We start from the raw sequence: 19,631 nt of genomic DNA on the forward strand, positions 1-19,631 counted from the left end.
TCTGTGCCTGCGTACATTGAATGCTACGGCGAACTACGGCAACCCCACTAGGACAAACTGTCTCTCCTCATTTGTGTTGCCTACATGACAGAAATGACATTGTACATTATGTAGTGATGAGGGCTCTGCGAGCCATATGAAATATCAAAAGAGCCAGATATGGCTCGCAAACCGTAGTTTCCCGACCCCTGGTATATGCTCTGACCGCTTTTGTCTGGTCACTGCAGCGTTCTGTACAAACGGCAGTTGTTTAATGCTCTTTTTGGGGAGTGCAGTCAGAAGACCATGAATGAGCTTCTCCTGATCTGCTTGACATGTGCAAATGTTCACTCTGGATATGTTCTTCCGATGACAAAAGGCAATTTTGGTAATTGATTTGATATGACTGTTGAAGGTCAGGTCTGAATCCTATCAGAAAAGCAAGGTTTTAGACTTGGTCTTTGTTTTTTAAAGATAGTGAGTCCAGGTATTTATGAGCAGCGATCCACCACTCATCAGTAGCACTGCCTTTCTCATCGCCCACATCCTGTCCTACCAATCGTGCTCTCTTAGCTTGTCCTATTGGTTAGTTGTTGCATGTCCTCACCGGGTGTATATCTCCCCCGTTTACATCTAAGAACATGATTTGACTTTGTAATAGCAGTTGTATTCTAATAACTACAATGTCTGTCTTTCTGCTGTGGGTCACACCCTAGTCCCCTTGTCAGTTCTGGCCCTCTGTCTCTCCTCTGAAGCATTTTTATGTCTAGCTGAATTTTCAATCAACAAAGGAGTAATTAAAAAAAATAAAAAAATAAATGTAACCCGGTTAAAAGTTGGGACAGGTAAAAGTTCATTATAATAGAGTACCAATTAGGTTATAGGTTTTCTTTTTGCAATGTGTTGGAATATCTGTTAAACTGTGTTTGCTGACTGTATTTTCTTTTGGAGGGATTTGTATTTAAATGTGTTTGATTCATTTGTGAAAAAGAAATACTTTTGTTTGTCATTTTATTGTTGTAACCATTGTTTAAGAAGGATAGGAGGTGATGTGTTGAGGAGACGAGGGAAAAAGAGAGAGAGGGGTAAAAGGCTAGACGGAGTGCAAGATACGAGTGGTTGATTGAGAGCAACGAAAGGACAAAGAAAGTGAAAGGTGGACATTTATCAAAGTTGATCGACGTGTTCGACAAGGACTGTTGAAAGTTCAACTGGGATAGTGTTTGAAGACTATTTTACTTTTATTACACTTTCATTATTTGCTTAAATATGACCTTATACATTTAATCAACAGATAAAGTGTTGTCCATTTGCTAATCAGACAAGGATGTGTTGTGGAGCCGGTGGTTGTCCTTGATCTTTGTACGTAAAAAACCGTCTGGTGCCATCCTCCTCTCCCAGGCGTTGCCGTGGAGACGAACAACACCAGATAAGAAGTGGAAAGTTATCCTGGCCCAGGACCACAATGCGTGGGGGGGCAGCCACTTTTACCATGGACCCATCCATATAAAAACCTTGTGTTACCGGGCAGCTTTTGTCTTCTTCTTTGGCTATCCTGCCAGAAGACACACGTCTCGTGTGCGGCAGATACCTAGATTGTACTGACTGCACATTTCTTTGTAATAAATCCATTTGCTGTTAACTTTTTCTAATCATTGGTCATATCTTCCTCGACTCGTGAACACACGTAGGGTCCAAACTCGCAAATCTCTGCGTGTGTCGTTTGAGTGGCCTATTCAAATCACGCCTAAACGTGGTGGAGTTAGCTGCTACCACAGGGGCTAAGTGCATGCATGGGACTTGGCTTGGGTGCTAGCAACCAGCTAATGCTAGCTAGCAAGGCCTGTGTGTTGGACCATGAAGGAGAGGAAAAGGGCGCTAGCGTCGCGCTAACGCGGCTAGCGAGGCTGTGTTTGGACTTCAAGGAAGAAAAAGGGACAAGGACTGTGAGGACGCCGGACAGAGGAAAAACCGTTCTTCACTCCTGCCTTGGGAAGCACCGCAATGACATTGGGGTTTGAATTTTGTTTGCTTGCCGGCTATATTCATATTTGTTTGGGCCCTTAGCATGTGTGCGTTGTGTACCTGTTAAATTGACTTTGTTTATTTGACTGTTGTGTATACATGTTTGATTTTTCCTTTATCCTTTATTTTGTTATTAAATGTTTACACTTTTTGTTACATAACCAGGTTTATTATTTGACTATCTGCAAGACAGTTAAAATAGTGGTGAGTTTATTTGGTAGCTTGATTATTTAAATTGGGATAATCTTAACTCATAAGGGTAAATATTATTTCAGAGACTTTTGTTGGAGAATGAAATGCACAAGTAAAGACTAAAATTGTAATAGACATTTAGAGTAAGTAATATTGAGTTAATTTATTAGTTTCATACTTTGGAGTAAGAAAATAACTCAGGTGGCTACCTCGTCAAAGTATTTTATACTAGGGAGGTGCTACGTAAACAAGGTAAGTCTTTCAAACTCCTGGTAACCAGCAGAACTGATCCAGCAAAAAAAGCATACCGATCCAACTCTCTGCATGGCCATGCAGATGCAATAAGATAGATGGATTTTTGGGAAATTTGATTGCGGTTCAAACAGCCATACATGAGGTCTGATGACACATGTCGGACATATTTCACTTAAAAATAATTTAACATTGGACATTAAACTTAAAAATAATTGTATATAGCAAGTAATCCAATTATTATGATTATCGTCCTTATATATATTTCTAAATTACCTTACAACAAAGAACCTTTGTTTGTGGGGGGTGACGCGGCACATCAATGACGTGTTTGGGGATAGATACATGCACTCCACAGATATGGAATAGTTAAGTTGCCCATGGATATCAACTGCTATTGAATCAATTCCCTGTTACCACGTTGGCCAATAGCAGTGACAATGCTCCAGTCACGAATAGATTGCTGCATCCTCTTCTGCATATAAAGACGTCTCTATTTGAGACCATTGTGCAGCTTTTAAGGGAATGAAAGAACCCCTGTCAATTGGAGAATGTTGAAGTTGGCTATGAACAGTCATATATCCATCCATTCATTTTCTGAGATGCTTATCCTCACAAGGATCGTGGGAGTGCTGGAGCCAATCCCAGTTGTTATCAAGCTGGAGGCAGGGTACACCCTCAACTGTTTGCCAGCTAATCGGAGGGCACATAGATCCAGACAAGTCATATTCACAATCACACCTTGGGGCAATTTCGAGTGTCCAATTAATGTTCTCCACTCCACACAGGTGGGGGCCGGGATCGAACTCAAGTCCTCAGAACTGTGAGGTCAACGCTTTAGTAGCTGATCCACCGTTCCACCATATATATATATATATATATATATATAAACACACACACACACACACACACACACACACAAACAATACAGTAGCTATGTATGAGTAGTTGAAACATCAAGTTTCACATAAACAAAAAAAAAATAAAAGCATCCTTCCCACAGAATATATACAGTATTTCCCGTGTTCGAACCTGGAAATGACTATTATCTGATAATGATGGTAGAGTTTTCTTGCAAATGTTTCTGATTAGAGTTACATCCCTTCGCATTTGCCTCTAAATGGTCTGATGTTGACAAAAAATTGTTGGTACAAGACTTTCTTAGTGTTGCAAATAAATTAGCATAATCAGGTACATATTTGATGTCAGTTTTGCAATTATACCATCTTAGTCCCTCCAAAGTGTACAAATCGGCAGCTGTATTAAGACCTTGAAAACCAAGTGTGCCCTTTGTGACACATCAAGCGTTATTGTTGGCTGACTATCCTTCCAGTGAACATGAAATACTGACAGTCATTATCGGCCATAAATTTGTATTCGAGTCACAGAAAAACAAATCAGTGGTCTTGTTTTGCTTTATGCATTAGTGAGGACCTCTTCAGAGTTGGAGGGCAACAATACATACTAACACGCCTACTCACAGGCTGCCACATAATGTCCACCTGCACAGTCTGAAGGAATCTAATGAAAAAGCTGAGGGCAGAATTATCGACAATGAGTCAATAATGTTTAATTTTGATTGACATTGGCAGAAGGATGTTTTTTAACAATATGTTTTGTGGGTAATGTTGGTCAAAATATCAGACAGTGCAGTTTTAAAACACTGAAACCTGAACTCTCTATAATAGGCTGTTAAATTGATACCCAGTGCAGTGTCAATAAAAAGTCAACATGATTGTTTCTCTAAGAATAATTTCTTATATAGGTCTTGTAATGAATTTCAGAATACTGTACAATGGTCACGATGTTATTTAGCAAAGGCAATTGTCATTTTAAGGGCACAGATTTCACATGTGAGAAATATTATTTTGGTGCAATAAAATTGTCATTCCAAGAACTGGTTGTGTTCCAGAAAGATAAATGTTACATGTTGTACTGAACAAGTAATTTGGTTTCATCTGATGGATGTTTAGTCAGCAAAAGTTTTGAATTAATTGTACACTCTGGTAGTTGCTGCCAGATTAAATCAAGTATGCCTCCTGTTTCAAAGCAATACAACATGATCTCAGTGATTTTAATATTAAGTTAGCTCAAAAAGACATTACAGTATATATCTTTTAATCATCAACAATTCATTCATTCTGCTGAGATATACTTTATAAACTACTCTAACATTGAAACAAAAAAAAAATATTTCTAATAATAGCAGCTAGTGGCTGTCTTTCACTCAACTGATAGAAGAATAACTGAGGATGGTAATGGGGTGTTTGTGTTGGTGTTTATCAAAAAAGGTTATCAGAACTTTGAAACTGAGAACTGCGCAACAGCTGGGGTCATTTTTGTCATTTTGTTAGTCAGCCAGGCTGCCTGCTGAGACTCCCTGTGAGAGTCCGACCTGTGTGTACATGACACTGATTCATACTACTCAACCACGTGTTCCCCACTGTGCATACACAGCATGTAGTTAATTTGTTTTCTCATCAAACTGTATGTTCGATGTGGGACCAACATGCAGAGTGCATAGAGCCTCTGCGAGCGGAAGAACCAAACAAAGGGATGAGAGTCAGAAGGCAACTGAGCCGTGACAGCAGAGTTAAAAAAAAAAAAAAAAAAAGATATGGTGTAAGTCTAAGTGGTGAATTCATTTATTGTACAGCCTCTTCCATGCACAAGGAAACATGTGTTGTGTTTTCATTTGAAGTAAGAACACAAATAAATATTATTTTTATAGCTGAAGCTTTCATGGAGCTGGCAGTGCTGACACATATTTCAAGTTTGCGTGATCGACCGTTGAATGAAGTGTGAATCATTATAGATTGCGTTTAAGTGAAAAAAAAAGCAAGAAGAACAAGAGCCAACGTGATTTTGAGTGGACAGAGAGAAGTAGACATTCAAAAAACAACACCCTATATAGGCAACAAATGAGAGGGTTAAATGGGAAGAAAAATGCTGACGCCATATCAGAGTTGTGAGAATAGGTCAGGTTGAGAAAATTACATCTAAAGCAGAGTCCAAAAGAAGGAGATAATTGTCCTGGAAATTAGCACGGCATGCCCACAGAGACCCATGAATGACTCAATCAAGCTATTTTAATTCATCACAACACCTTAAATCCAATAATAATGCAAAGGAAACAACATTAGGAACACTGGAACAGACTAAATGATCCAGAAGGCTTTTTTCCACTAATGAGTTAAATTTGAGACATAAGAAATACCCCTCAGTATGAGTCGGGGCATATCCACACCTTTGCAGACTATACTTACAATCTGAAAGTCAATCAAATTTACACGATCAGAATTTTTGGGACCGATCACTATTGATCCATCCATTTTCTGAGCCCCATTATTTTCGTAAGGGTAAATGCTGCAGCCTATCCCAGGTATCATTGGGCAGGAAGTGGGGTACACCCTGAGCTGGTTGCCTGCCAATCGCAGGGCACATAGAGACAACAACAGTCACACTCACAATCAAACCAAAGGGTATTTAGAGTCTCCATCTAATGCATGTTTTTGGAATATGGGAGGAACCCGGACTACTCGAGGAAAACCAATGGAGGCACATGGAGAACATAGAAACTCCAGCTCTCATCACTGTGAGGTCAACGCTCTAACCATTTGCGCCACGTGCCACCCATCACCAATCAGTGACTTTAAAAATAATAAAAAAATAACAATACCTGATCACTGATCTAACCACAATATGGAGCAATGTTGACATTACCTGCTCATTCACTCCATATACATGTGTATTTAATTATTTTTGTACCCACTTTTTTGTTTGTTAGTGTACTGTGAGGTTTTTTTTTTATTATAAAATAATATTCCTTGGCTCCATAAAGATTGGAAATCACTTCTCACACACCAAAACTTTAGCGCATGACAGAACGGCAACACAGAACTGTTAGTGCTAGCAGTAGCTTGCTAAGCTACGTAATGGTCTGTTGCCTGTTTGTGAGTCATACCATATTTAAAGTACTGGAACATATCTCAAAGAAGCCTCAGACAAATATCCATTTCTGAGCACAGTTGACCACCAACACACGTTTTCCCCCATTTTCTTCATGTAATACAGTCAGCGCGATCCACCGCCGCGGTAACGTGTATGTGGCCATCAGATATTTATACTACTATGTCAAAAGAAATTCGACAAGGCTAAAAATAAACTATTGGATTCAAATATCCACTATCCAAGTTAGTCCCGCGTCGTAAATGTCTTTTAGGGAATCAGTGAATTATGACATTAAAGTTGATCAGCATAAAATGTTAATAATGGCCGATACTGACTGGTGTGAAGTTGAATCAAATTAAATAGTGTAGTAAAATAACAAAGCTCACAAAACACATATTGCCATAAATTAACCTTCAATATTTCCTTAACCCTAAATGTGTGCTTTCTTTGCTGACTAATATCTTATACTTACATCAATTCCAGCAGTTAGAAATTTACGACAACCTCACCAGAAACTCAGAAGTCAAGTGCACTCAGTTTGCACTTATGGGACTATAGAGCATGTCTCTTGATTCATATATTTGTTATTTGCTCATTTTAGCAGAGTCTCCGAACAGAGAGCCAGCAAAAGAACAGAAAGAAATACATTTGCTTTTAAAATAATGTGTTTGGTGTCAATATTTTAGGTATTACCATAATTGTGGTGGACCATTGTATATTTTGTGGATTACCTTTTTCTGATTGTTTTTCTGAAAACAGTGCAGAACCTGAGCATTAGCCAGGATGAACCCATTAATGTTTCCAAAATATGAAGTGACTTTCAGGGAATAACATAAAAATTAATTATGTGGCATATGAATATTCTCGACACATATCTTGCAAATTGTAGCATGGAAGTAGTTTAAAAATCTGGACAATGAAAAGAGCAGGTGCATCTTCTATTTTCCCAAAATACTGTTTATGCTTTTTTAACCCAACTGGATGAAGCTGAATTAAGGCTAACTTTTGAACGAAAAAACAGAAAAAGGAAATATTATCTTGCCATAAATGAAATACATGCCCTCTTTACGTCTTCTGAACGTTATATACTAAATTTACAACATTGTCAGATAATTAAAATCAGTGCGTATGCAGTAAAACTTTGGCAGGAAGTGAGTAGTAGAAATTGTTTAATTGAATGGACACATTTGTACACAAAGGACAAATGACTCATATGACTTTGAGCAGTAATTGGTAATGCAAGATGAAGGTCATAATGACAGGCTTAATGAAAGTGTGTGTGTGTGGGGGGGTCTTTGTTAAAGGGTCCTTGGTCACATTTGTGCCAACTGGTATTGTCCAGTTTTGCAATCACACATTGAAACATGCCTGAAACTATGTGACATTAGACTGCGTCTTCAACGTGTTGTGACTAATTCAGAGTGCATCATAAATATCCTGAAGCAAGATTTTTTTTTGTGTGTATACCTATTGATTTTTTTCTTCAGTATCTACATTTTTTTTTTACTCGTTAACCAGTCAGAAGGCCAGCAAACACAAGAATTTAAAGTCCCAGTGACATCCCTATCTACATTGTTAAATAGATATTATGAAAATTACATAGAATAATATTCACTTCAGTGTCTATACGGGGAAAAAAATGAGCAGAGTTGTCATTCATGAGCAAAGTTGCGGAAGTCTCACTCGACATCCCAGTGTTAGCCATATTGCCTACGTCATTTACAGATTACATTCCCACAGGGACAGTTGCCATTGAGAAGACGCTGTGCCACCTGCTATGGTAGACAAACAACAGAGATTTTCAGATTTTTTCAACACCCCTTCTGACATGAAAGCTCTTATCGAAGAAAAGAACATCTCACATTCGAGTGAAGTAACCGGGGCAATCGTTTCTAGCCATATTTAGATGATATGTGGATCACTTCTAACTAACAACAGTCTCCCCGACAGTATGTATGACGGTGTGGTGTTTACATAATTCACCCGCGGGACCTCGAGTTGGGTTGTTGGGTTCCGCACCGATTGTTTTTGTTGTTGTACTTCCGGAGTGAGGAAGTACTGAGTTTCTGCCGGTATGCAAGTAGTCTGTTGATGTCTTCCAATAAAAAAAGGTTTGTTCTTGTGTCTGACACTCCGCCTCCGACTCCATTTCTTCGGCGCTACAACGGTATGTAGCGTACTCAGCCACGAGCGACGACAACGCCGCAGCCTCGTGCCCTGATGACCCACCCCGGCCCGGCCCCGAGCGTTGTTGACGCTCACTGAAAGAAGTATTGCGTTGTCCCCCAAACTATTATTTTTTTAAAAAAGCTCTAGACACACCTACCTGGCATTTGGAACCCACGACGCTCTCGTCCATTGCACCTGTGCAATCTATTTTTCACGACGAACCGGGTCTTTTGTGTGTCGAGTGAATCCATCCTCCTGAGTCTTCGAGCAATATCTTGCAATACGAGCCGGTATTTTGGCTAACACGGAGGAACAAACTACCCTCCCACAGTTAAAGTGGCATAAACACACGAACCCACCTGAGTGGGCGTCTGCAAATAATGTCACTTCCTGCTTCTTCTCCAAAACAAATCCCTCAAGAGGATTTTCATGGCGGGAATTACAAAAAGGCATATACATCAAAATCATGTTCTGTGGTGAAACAGATGGGTCCATTTCGGCTGCCTTTTTTTTTTTTAATTAAAAACATACTAAAAATCATGCTTTTGTTGTCAGTTGGACTGACAAGTGATATCCATCCATCCCTCCAGCTTGAGGTTGTGTGCACCCTGGACTCGTCGCTATACAAAGACAGGACACATAAGACCAACGACCATTAACACTTACAGGTACATTAACACAATGACAATTTCAAATCCATCCATCTATTTTCTGAGGTGCTTATTCTCACAAGGGTCACGTGAGTGCTGTAGCCTATCCCAGCTATAATGGGCCAAGAGGCAGTGTACTTTTTCGACTGGTTTCCAGCCAATTGCAGGTCACATAGAGACAGACAACAGCCGCAATCATGAATTAATTTGGAGTCTCCAAGTATGAGTGGAGGGCAAAAGAAACCAAAGACTGTTTGCTCGTGGAAACTCTCTGGCATGAGGTAACATAGCAAAGGCTATCTTTTATGTGGATCCACTCACACCTACTCTGTTGTGTTTGGTGTGTGGTTAAAAGCTATCCAACAGTGCGATTGTTGCAAGTGAGCTTAAACTGTATGTCCAATTGAAACACCCTCCACTTCAGCACACGAATGCAAAGTATGGCATCAAGGAACATTGATGAGGAAAAACACAAAGATAAATGAGAGCGTCTTTAAAGCGAGCTATCACGTTGCTGAACTTGCAGCTAAATTTAAAAGGCACACACTGTGGCAGATTCATTAATACTTCCCACCTCTAAAGCTATTGTAAATGAGTTGAGTGGACCTATAAGAGCTAAAGAAACAGCCAAAGTCCATCTTTCATTTACAGGTACTCACCTTTGAAAAATGTACAGGTATGGTCAGTCATGCCCGCAGATATAAAGTTGTGGGTCCAATTAGGGATGGAATCCCAAGACCTTAAAATAATTTATTGAGTTGTTGTACCCGAGTATGTAGTTGTTACCTCATACCATAATCATAATTTATTGACACTGCATAGACTGAGACAGACATTTTTAAAGAGGTCAATACACATTAAATTTCAAAACAAAGTATTGACATAATCAAATCATTTTATTTCATCATTATGTATTGTTAGAATCTAGTGTAATTTATGGTGCTATCTATTGATTGATTGCAATCCATTGATAAAAACTAGCAGTAGATGCTCTATATCTTCCTAAAGCATGTAGAGGGGAAAAGTTTTCAACTTCAAGAAAACACAGGACCACGGGGGAAAATGACCGCATTTCGACATATGGACAGACTAGTCTAATGTTAGAACTTAGATCAAGTCAAAGTAAATCACAATCTCATGCTTATTACAGTAAGATAGTGAAACATTAACTGTGTTATATCCCAGAAATATTTTCAGCGTAACTGAATTTCCTTTGAAATGGCTCATGATGTTAATAACTTTCGACGTAAATCGCTCGGAGTATGTGAAGAAGCTCCGAACATGTGCTTATGGCATAATTTCTGAACATGCTCAGTACCGTTACCTTGCATTTCCTGTTTACGGGTGAATACTGATTGTTTAGGATCAGGTTTCTTTTGTTACCAATGTTTATGAAATACACCATTATATTAATGTCAAGACCAACGTTCCCTCTAATTTTTTACGTGTCTGAGCAAACACACTAAGCCTGCAAGTGCCCCCTTTGACCACTGTGACCAACATATAATGTACGCACTGTGGTCTGATCAGGGTCATCCATTGAAGTTACTTGGTCATTCATAGATTCAGATTACAGCATTTACATTTCCATCAGAAAATTTTTAAGAACAATTTTGTGTTTCTGCAAACTTACAATGAATATGTTAACAAAAAAAAAAAAAATACATTGCTAAATAAACCAAGCAATGGTGGTGTTTGTAAATATAAGTGCACCCCTTTAAGAGCTGGAGTGGGGTGGAGTCCGGTAAACTAGCAAGAGATCATGTGCTTCCTTGTTGAGAAAAAAAAAAGAGTCAGGCTGTGGTTCACTGCTGGATCAGTTTTCATGTGCGCTGAGAATGTGCAACAAGTGCGCAATTGCATTGGTCAAGACTACACAAAATAAGCGACGTCTTTCAATATCTATGTCTTTCTACTTGTGACAAATTTTACGAGTGTGATTTTTCGTGCTCGATTTGCGAGTGCGATGGCGCGCGAACTCGTCAAATCTCAGTGACTGCATTTAACACAAATTCCAGACGTAATGGTGACATATTTGCAGAAATCCAAAGTTTAGTTTTGGAAAAGGTCCGTATCAGTAATAGGTTTCGATTGCGACTTGACGAGTCCATTATATTCGTGGAGATGCCCAACTCCTGGCCAATGTGCGGTTTGTGGATAGAGATACAAAAAGAGAAAATTTCCTTTTTTTGCAAGCCATTGCTGGAAAAAACAGAAGAAAATGTTTGGGTCATGTCTGAATATCTTGAAGAACGCGAACTTAAATGGGAAAACTGGACAGGTATCTGCACTGATGGATTAGCAGCCATGGTTGGACGCACCAAAGGCTTTGCAATCAGAATGGAAGAAAGAAACCTGGATCCGATTATGTACTGCTTTTTACACTGTGAGGCCTTGTAGAAAAGACTTTCCCGGCATACCTCATTCCTGTGTTGGATAACGCTGTGCGCATGGCGAATTTTGAAAAATCACGGACAGTCAAAAGTCACATATTTGCATCTCTATGTAAGAAAATGTCTACAGTACATAAAGCCTTTTATTTAAACAGAAGTCCGGTGGTTGTCCTGTGGTAAGGTACTGGCCTGCATTTATGAACTGCGGGAGGAAATAAAAGGATTTCTGACAAATGAGAGGTCCAATTACGCAAAACTGCTTGCAACTGAAGAGTGGTGTGGAACGCAAGCGTAGCTGGCTGATATTTTTCAGTATCTGAATGAACTGAACACACACTCAAAGGCCTAAATGAGAACCTGCTTGCTTACAAGCCCACATAAAATAGATTTCAGTTAAACCTCCAACTCACAAAATGTGGAAGATGGACATCTTGAAATGTTCATACTCTCCAAGCAATGGGAAAATCTAAAGATAGCAGCCTTATGTGAGATGATCATGAAACATTTAAACTTGAGGTGAAAATGTCATTTTATTTTTCTTCAGCCTCCATTGAATCCCTTGACTGGGTGAGGGACCCATACAGATCCGCATCGGTTGGTAGAAAGGATTTGACTTCATAGGAACAGCAGGAACTAAGTGTACGGAGAGAAGATTGTAGTTTAAAGCGAAGCTTTGCTGATATGCCTTTGGATAGTTTTTGGTTGCCTCCTGCCAAGATGTACCCCATTCTGTCAAACAAAGCTATTTTGACATCGCTCCCATTTCCCATCCCACAACATATCTCTATGAAGTGTTCTTTTCAAGACCGACTACTATAAAAAGTAAAACCAGGGAGACTGAGAGTTGTTGAGGTCTTTTGATTCCTACCAGAATATCAGCTCTATGTTAATCCAAACAGGCCCAGGTGTCGCAACGAGTGAGTAAAATATGATTATTTAGTGAATTTGTTTGATTTTTATTCACTGTGCTTTGGCTGTATATTCTTGATATAGGCGATAGAGATTCATTCTTACATTTTCTGCTGGTGGTGTGCTGTGGGATTTTTTTGAATGGAAAAAAGTGTGTTTTAGCTCATAAAAGGTTGAAAAACACTGGTCAAGATCACTTTATATTTGATCAGTTGGATTGAACTATCGACTACATAATTCAGTTTTACAGGAACAATCCTGGAACCTGTTGACAAACTCTTCTGTGTACTGTGTATATTTTGAATATTTTTTATTACAGTTTTATGACCACAGTTACTGTATGTTTAAAAATGCTGACTCAGATAACAGATTACTATGCGTATATCAGTGTTGTAAAGTAGCCTTAAATGTCGGTAAAACTGCCACAAATGTTTTTTTCATCATACTGAGAGCTGTTTCTAATATTTTGACTTTGCTAAATGAGAGAATATACAAGCTAATGTTCTTACATTGCAATAAAAATATATGTATGTGCAGGTTTGACAAAAGGGTGACGTGACAACTTGTAGTTTTTAACAAAACAATTTTTCACATGCATACACACGCCATAAAATTGTCGACTAAAAATGGTGTTATAGTTTGTATTATACGAAAACTAATATGTGAAGTACAGTACATTCCTTTTCAGCAAGCCTGGAGGATACAGCCCACAGATGCATGCAAGTGCCAAGTTCAAACAAATGAATAGTCAACAGAACCACAAGCTGTGAGAACAGATTCCCTGCTCTTTTGGCATAGAGTCTACTTGTTAAAATACTAATAGAAGGATAAATATTGAACTTTTTTCACAGATTCCCTAATGTTACACAAGATGTTGTGCCCCTTTCAGTGTTTTTATTTTTATTTTTTCGTTTCCCTGTCTGGAATTGCATGCACATTAATTGCTTGTCCTCCTGGGTCTTATCAAGAAATGTCTTTCAGATTACCTTTTGTTGATGTTTGTTTGGGGTTAGAGTTTCATGTAATTCATAACAGTTTTCAAAACAAAATATGTAACTATTCGTTAATTGTGCTGAAAAAACTGTTACGCCAGAACATTTAAAAAATGTTTGATTAATGTAGCTTGTTTTCAATTACTGAAAAAAATTTAATATTCCTGCCTAGTAGAGAAAAAACAAACACGTCCTCCCAGTATCTCACGTACATTTTAAAACTTTGTGATCTTGAGATTGTGAAGGCTTATGTCTTAAATTCACATAATTTTTATGGCACTATTAACTTGCATTTCTAGTTTCATTTATTCCGCTTGTTCCTTTAATTTGTCACCATCCATAAAACTGAGTGTTAAAAGATGTGCCGCAGCATTGAAGGACCTCGTATTAGGTGGTGTCACTGGGGCTTTATGACTTCGGGAAAGAATAAAGACGTAATGAGGAACAACGATCTATCCATTCATCCAATTTCTGAGCCGCAGATCCTCACAGGTGGTGGACCCAATACCAACTGTCGTTAGGCAGGAGGCAGAGTACTCCCTGACCTGGTTGCCAGCCAATCACAAAATATTTTAATGATCAATATAATGCTGCCCAAGAGCACTAATGTAGCTCCCTCACTTATGTATGCAAGTTTGAATTGCATTCTAACGATTGTAACTATTGCAGGGGCAGTAGAGTGGGAGAGTGGTTAGCACCTCTGCCATGTCGTTGAGACATCCATCCATTCCTTCTCTCTACCGCTTCTGCTCACTCGGGTCGTGGGTGTGGTGGAGCATATCCTAAGCTTATCTGGGGAAGTGGCAGGGTTTACCCTGAACTGGTCCCATGCCAATCACAGGGCACATCTAAACGGACAACCATTCGCACTCACAGTCACACCTGCGGTCAATTTAGTGTCAATTAACCTACCAATCCATGTCCATGGGACGTGGGAGAGTATGCGGAGATATTCAAGTTCAAAAATGAACTTTGTCTTCACAGGGATCATCACAATTTTTATTCCGTAAAACATTAATAGCTAAACCAAAAATGGTGCATACCTCCTTTTCCCTCATGTTATTTAATGTGTTGTTTTGCACCAATTAGTCATTCATCCTTGACTATATCCATTTGTTTTCTTTCCTTTCAGGTTTCATCCATACATGTGGAGGCACTTTAAAAGGGAGGAATGGGACAATAGAAAGCCCTGGGTTTCCGTATGGTTATCCGAATGGCGCAAACTGTACCTGGGTGATCGTCACAGGAGAGGGCAACAGGATTCATATAGTTTTTCAATCTTTTGCTGTGGAAGAAGAATATGACTTTTTATCTTTGTATGATGGCCACCCACACCCGGCAAACTTCAGAACAAGGTAAGACAGCTCCTTGGCTCGATTGACCTTGAAGTCCATTTGAGTTCTGATTGCATGAATACAGTGATCTTAAAGGGAGCAAGAATTGCACTGCATCATGATCAGAATCAGAAGGAAAGTCAGAATTATCGTTAGTTCAAGTAACATACATGTTATACATACATGACACACAACATACATGAAATAGCATTCCTTTTAGACCTGCGGTGCTGTAATAACCTACGACACTAAACAGGTGAAAAAATAAACCAAAAAAATGAATAAACTGCTCTGTCCAAAATATGTACATTGCACATATTCTACTATATATTTTAGATTCACGTTATAGTATAAACAATATGGTCAATCTGGCTCAACAATAGGAAATGCAATTCCCATATATACTGTACATAAATGTGTGGTATTGACATTGTGAGGAGCAATGTACACGATTGAGTATTATGGACAGTATACTAAAAGACATTTATACACAGTGTAGCAGAATAATCAGTTGGGTAATGTACACTGTGCTGCAAAGGTAAACCGAACACAGTGAGGTTTCTGGATGAGGTGAATTTATGGACTCAAGTCATTGGGGGTGGGCGGTGGTAGGTGCCAGGGAGGGGTAATGGACCAAAGCAGAGAGGGAGTCAAGTATCCCGACCTCCTTGAACTTGAGCCTGCTAGTTTTGGTCCAAAGGCTCTGCAGTCTCCTTCCTGATGCCAGCAGTATGAAGAAGCAGTGGGATGCATGACTGTGGTCACCTGCGGATTGTGGTGGCTTTGCGGATGAGGCAGGTGTGATAAAAACCCAGAAGGGAGGGGAGGGAGACATTGATTATCTTTTCAGCTCCTCTCACCTTGTCCTGTAGGATCTTGCAGCGGGAGGTGGTGCAGGTGCTGTACCACACGGTGACGCTGCTGCATAGGACGCTCTGGATCGTCCCTCTGTCGAAGGAGATCATGATGAGAGGCAGTGCTCACGCTCTTTTCAGTTAAACAGGAATTAGAGCTACCGTTGAGCCTTTTTAGCCAGTGCTGTGGTGTTAGTGGCCCTGGACAGGTCTTCAGAGATATGTAGTCCCAGGTATTTGGCACTCCTCACCCCCTCCACTGCAGCACCATTGATGATTAGCAGGGAATGTTGGGTGTGCCCTCACCTGAAGTTCGCTATGATCTCCTTCATTTTCTCCACATTCAGCTGGAGATTGATGTCCTTGGACCACATGCCCAAGCAGTTTGAGTCATTGTTGTTCTTGACGAGAACAGCCACAATCTGCAAACTTGATGAAGAGGTTGGAGCTTAATGTGGTTGTCCAGTCATGGGTTAGCAGTGTGAACAGGAGAGGGCTGAGCACACATCCTTCAGGGCCCCTGTGTTCAGAATGATGGTGTGGGAGGTGTTGCTGCTGACCCAAACTACCTGTGGTCTCCCCATCAGGAAGTCCAACAGCCAGTTGCAGAGGGAGGTGTTGAGTCCCAGCTGGTCTAGTTTGAGGATGAGCTTCTGTCTGATGATTGTCTTTAATGCTGACCTGAAGTCGATGAACAGCGTTCTGACATGTGAGTCTTTGGTCTCCAGATGGGTGACGGCTGAGTGGAGGGCAATGGGGATGACATCATCAGACGGGTGTTTGGACCAATAATGGAGACTGGTAGGCTTCCATGGGAGGGTTTGGTGGGCTCCATGATTAACCATTAGAAGCACTTCATAATGATAAGAGTGAGTGCAACTGTGCAGTAGACATTGTAACAGGAGAGAGATGGTGGTGGGTTTGAGGCAGGTCGGAACAACAGCTTGGTTCAGTGAGGTGTTGACAATGTCTGTGAGGACATCTGTGAGCTCATCAACACAGTCTCACAGGACACGGGCAGGAATGTCGTCTGGTCTGGAGACTTTCCTTGTGTTGGTCCTGCTGAGCGATCCCCACATGCTGTCTGGAGACAGCGGCAGCATCCGGTCGCTGGGAGGTGGAGGGATATTCTGTGTGCTTGATTGTTGTTGTCTCGCTCAGAGCGATCAAAGAAGTCATTGATTACTGTACTGTACAGTACTGATTGGCTGACTGCTGTGTAAAACTGTTTCAACAGCGCTCATAGCAATCCATACTTCCTCAGAAGATGCAGGGAGTACATCCTCTGCTGGGCCTTTTTAGGAAGGAGTTGATGTTAGTTTCACACTTCAGGTACTGAGACACTGTAATTCCCAGGAACTTGAAAATCTTGCTAGTTGACACAAGGCAGTTGGACAGCATGTGGGCAGCTGTGGCGAAGGATGTCTCCTGAAATCCATGAACATCTCTAGAGTCTTTAATGTGTTCAGTTCTGGTTGTGTCAGCTGCACCACAGCTTCTGCTTCTCCACCTTCTGTTGATACGCAGATTTGTCACCGTCTCTGATAAGCCTCATGACTGGGGTGTCATCTGCAAATTTCAGGAGTTTTACATCTGGGTGCATTTAGGCGCAGTGATTCATGAAGAGGGAGAAGAGCAGCAGGGTACAGGACACAACCTTGGTGTACCCTGTGCTGATTGTGCATGTGTATGAGGTGATATCTCCCAGTCTCACCTGCTGTGTCCTCCCTATCAGGAAGCTTTAAATCCACTGGCAGATAGCTGGTGAGACACTGAGCTGTAGAAGCTTGAAGGAGAGGAGTTTATGGAAGGTAGTGTTGGACGAAGAACTGAAGTCCACAAACAAGATTCTCATGACGGTCCCTGCGCTCTCAAGGTGTTCTAGGATAAGGTGGAGTATCTTGTTGACTGAGTTACCCGCAGCCCTGTTTGCTTGGCAGGTAAACTGCAGGGGTTACAACAGGACACCTGTGATGCTTTTGAGGTGATCCACGAGACAAGGTGTTTGAGAAAGCTTCATGACCACAGATGTCAAGCCGACTGTCCTGTAGTCATTCAGATGCAAGGTTGCAGGTTTCTTGTCCATCTATTGATCTAAGTCACTAAAAGTGAGAATTAAATTTAAAAGAAGCATACAGTACAAACAAAAAGTGAGTGTATTGCATCATGGCATGATATGACAATTTGAGTTGACCTATTCCGATCACATGATTGGAAAATAGGGGCTTTTCAATCATTTTCATTTGATCATTATCAAAGCATCCAACTTTATATTTTTAAGAATTAAATTAGGAAGCGAGAAAAAAATCTTGAAGAACAAAGGTTTTGCTAAACGGGACAGCAAGATCTAAGTTATATATAAGTGGTTTGGGGTTTGTTTGGCAGAGTGAAAAAGACAAGCCGGCGACCAGGTCCACATGGGTGGGTCATTTCTTCAGACCTTTGACAACTGTATGTACAGCACCTATTTTTTCATACATGTACTGTACCAATTACAAATGACCTGGCATTACAGGATGAGTTAATTGAGAAAAGATATACTTTTATGAAAAGTATGTCCATGTGTTAGGAGGTTGTGTACATCAAGTCCTACAACAAAGGTGGTGCCTGTTGCCATTGATTCTGGGTGATGCTCGAGCTGTGCAATGTTTTCACCATTTTACCTGTGAGAACATGGGTGATGACGCGGTCACTGCTGACAGGAGTGAGGAGTGTGAGAGTGAGTGTGTTGCGTTGTTGTCTTATAACTATGAGTGACACCTGAAAGCGAAGCAGCATCTGGCTCAGTGTCAGTGTCATGTGGAGCCATTGGAGAGCCACTTCCCCTCAAATAAGTGACTGTGCACCCGAGTTCCTGCCACCTGCGGTGGAGCTTTTTCATGTCAAAGATTATATTGCTTTAATCTGTGAGTCCATGTATTGATCTAAGCCACTAACAGTGTGATCGAAATAAAAAAAAAAAAATATATATATATATATATATATATATATACAAACAAAATAATTACTAATAACTGGGTTGGTTAATTGGTTCAAATGGCATTTGAGAGACATAGCCTGAAAATGCACAAATGAAGTGCAGTTTCTGCCTTCATCTCTTCTAATGTCTTTAAGATCAAGCTCTACTGCCCTTTATTAAAATGCTTTATGAAAGGAAACAAAGGTAGAGGACAAATACAAGGAAATTACCAACCATTCTTACTTGTTTACTTCAGTCTCTGACAAGGCAATTATCCATTTTGTGTGCTTTCAGCATTCTTACAAAAACAGAGATCTGTGACAACATTTATCTCTCCCTTTAATTTGACAGTTTGTCTGAATGAATTATTACATTCACCTTGATGTCTTTACAATCGCTCCACACAACCATTTTTCAATAACTTAATTTGTACAGTCACACTCAAGTAAAAAAAAAAAAACTGCTTGCACTTGGGCTGTCAATGTACTGAAGCCAATTGCGGGAATAAATTGCTACTTGTCTTCCAAAAACAGTGACAGCAAACATATATTTGCTGTATGCTATGGTTATTATCATGGCTCTAGGTTACAGTGGTGATGCACAACTTTTGTTGCTCATATAATTTGATTAAACATGGCAACCAAAGCATTACAAAACACCTCTCCATGAGGCAGTGCATTACTCAGAATATCACAACTTTTTAATGAGTTCTTTTTTAACTTATTTGAAAGATATAAAAAAATAACTTTATTTTATCAATTACTGACAACACAACCCCAAATTTAAATGACAAATATTGTAATTTTCAGTATTTTTCTGCTGATAATTAACTAATAAATGGTATAAATACCAGAAAAGGTCAGGTTTTTTTTCTGTATTCATGTATTTTGTAGAGTTCTATATTCTGTGCGGAAACCTTGTTAAAGTTGTAGAACAGATTTCAACTTTAAATTATTAAAGTGTTTATGTCGA

General features: G+C 39.9%; 1 protein-coding gene across 4 annotated transcripts in view; it reads left to right on the forward strand.

The window, feature by feature from the left end:
* LOC133500874 (CUB and sushi domain-containing protein 3-like) overlaps window positions 1-19,631 on the forward strand; it is a 299,335-nt gene that overhangs the window by 24,460 nt on the left and 255,244 nt on the right. For all 4 annotated transcript variants that reach the window (XM_061820098.1, XM_061820099.1, XM_061820100.1 and 1 more), the window contains one exon: window positions 14,645-14,867. In XM_061820098.1, the coding sequence (XP_061676082.1) occupies window positions 14,645-14,867 (223 nt within the window). The remainder of the gene's footprint in view (window positions 1-14,644; window positions 14,868-19,631) is intronic.

This window comes from Syngnathoides biaculeatus, chromosome 5 (assembly GCF_019802595.1).
Source record: "Syngnathoides biaculeatus isolate LvHL_M chromosome 5, ASM1980259v1, whole genome shotgun sequence".
Classification (NCBI taxonomy): domain Eukaryota; kingdom Metazoa; phylum Chordata; class Actinopteri; order Syngnathiformes; family Syngnathidae; genus Syngnathoides; species Syngnathoides biaculeatus.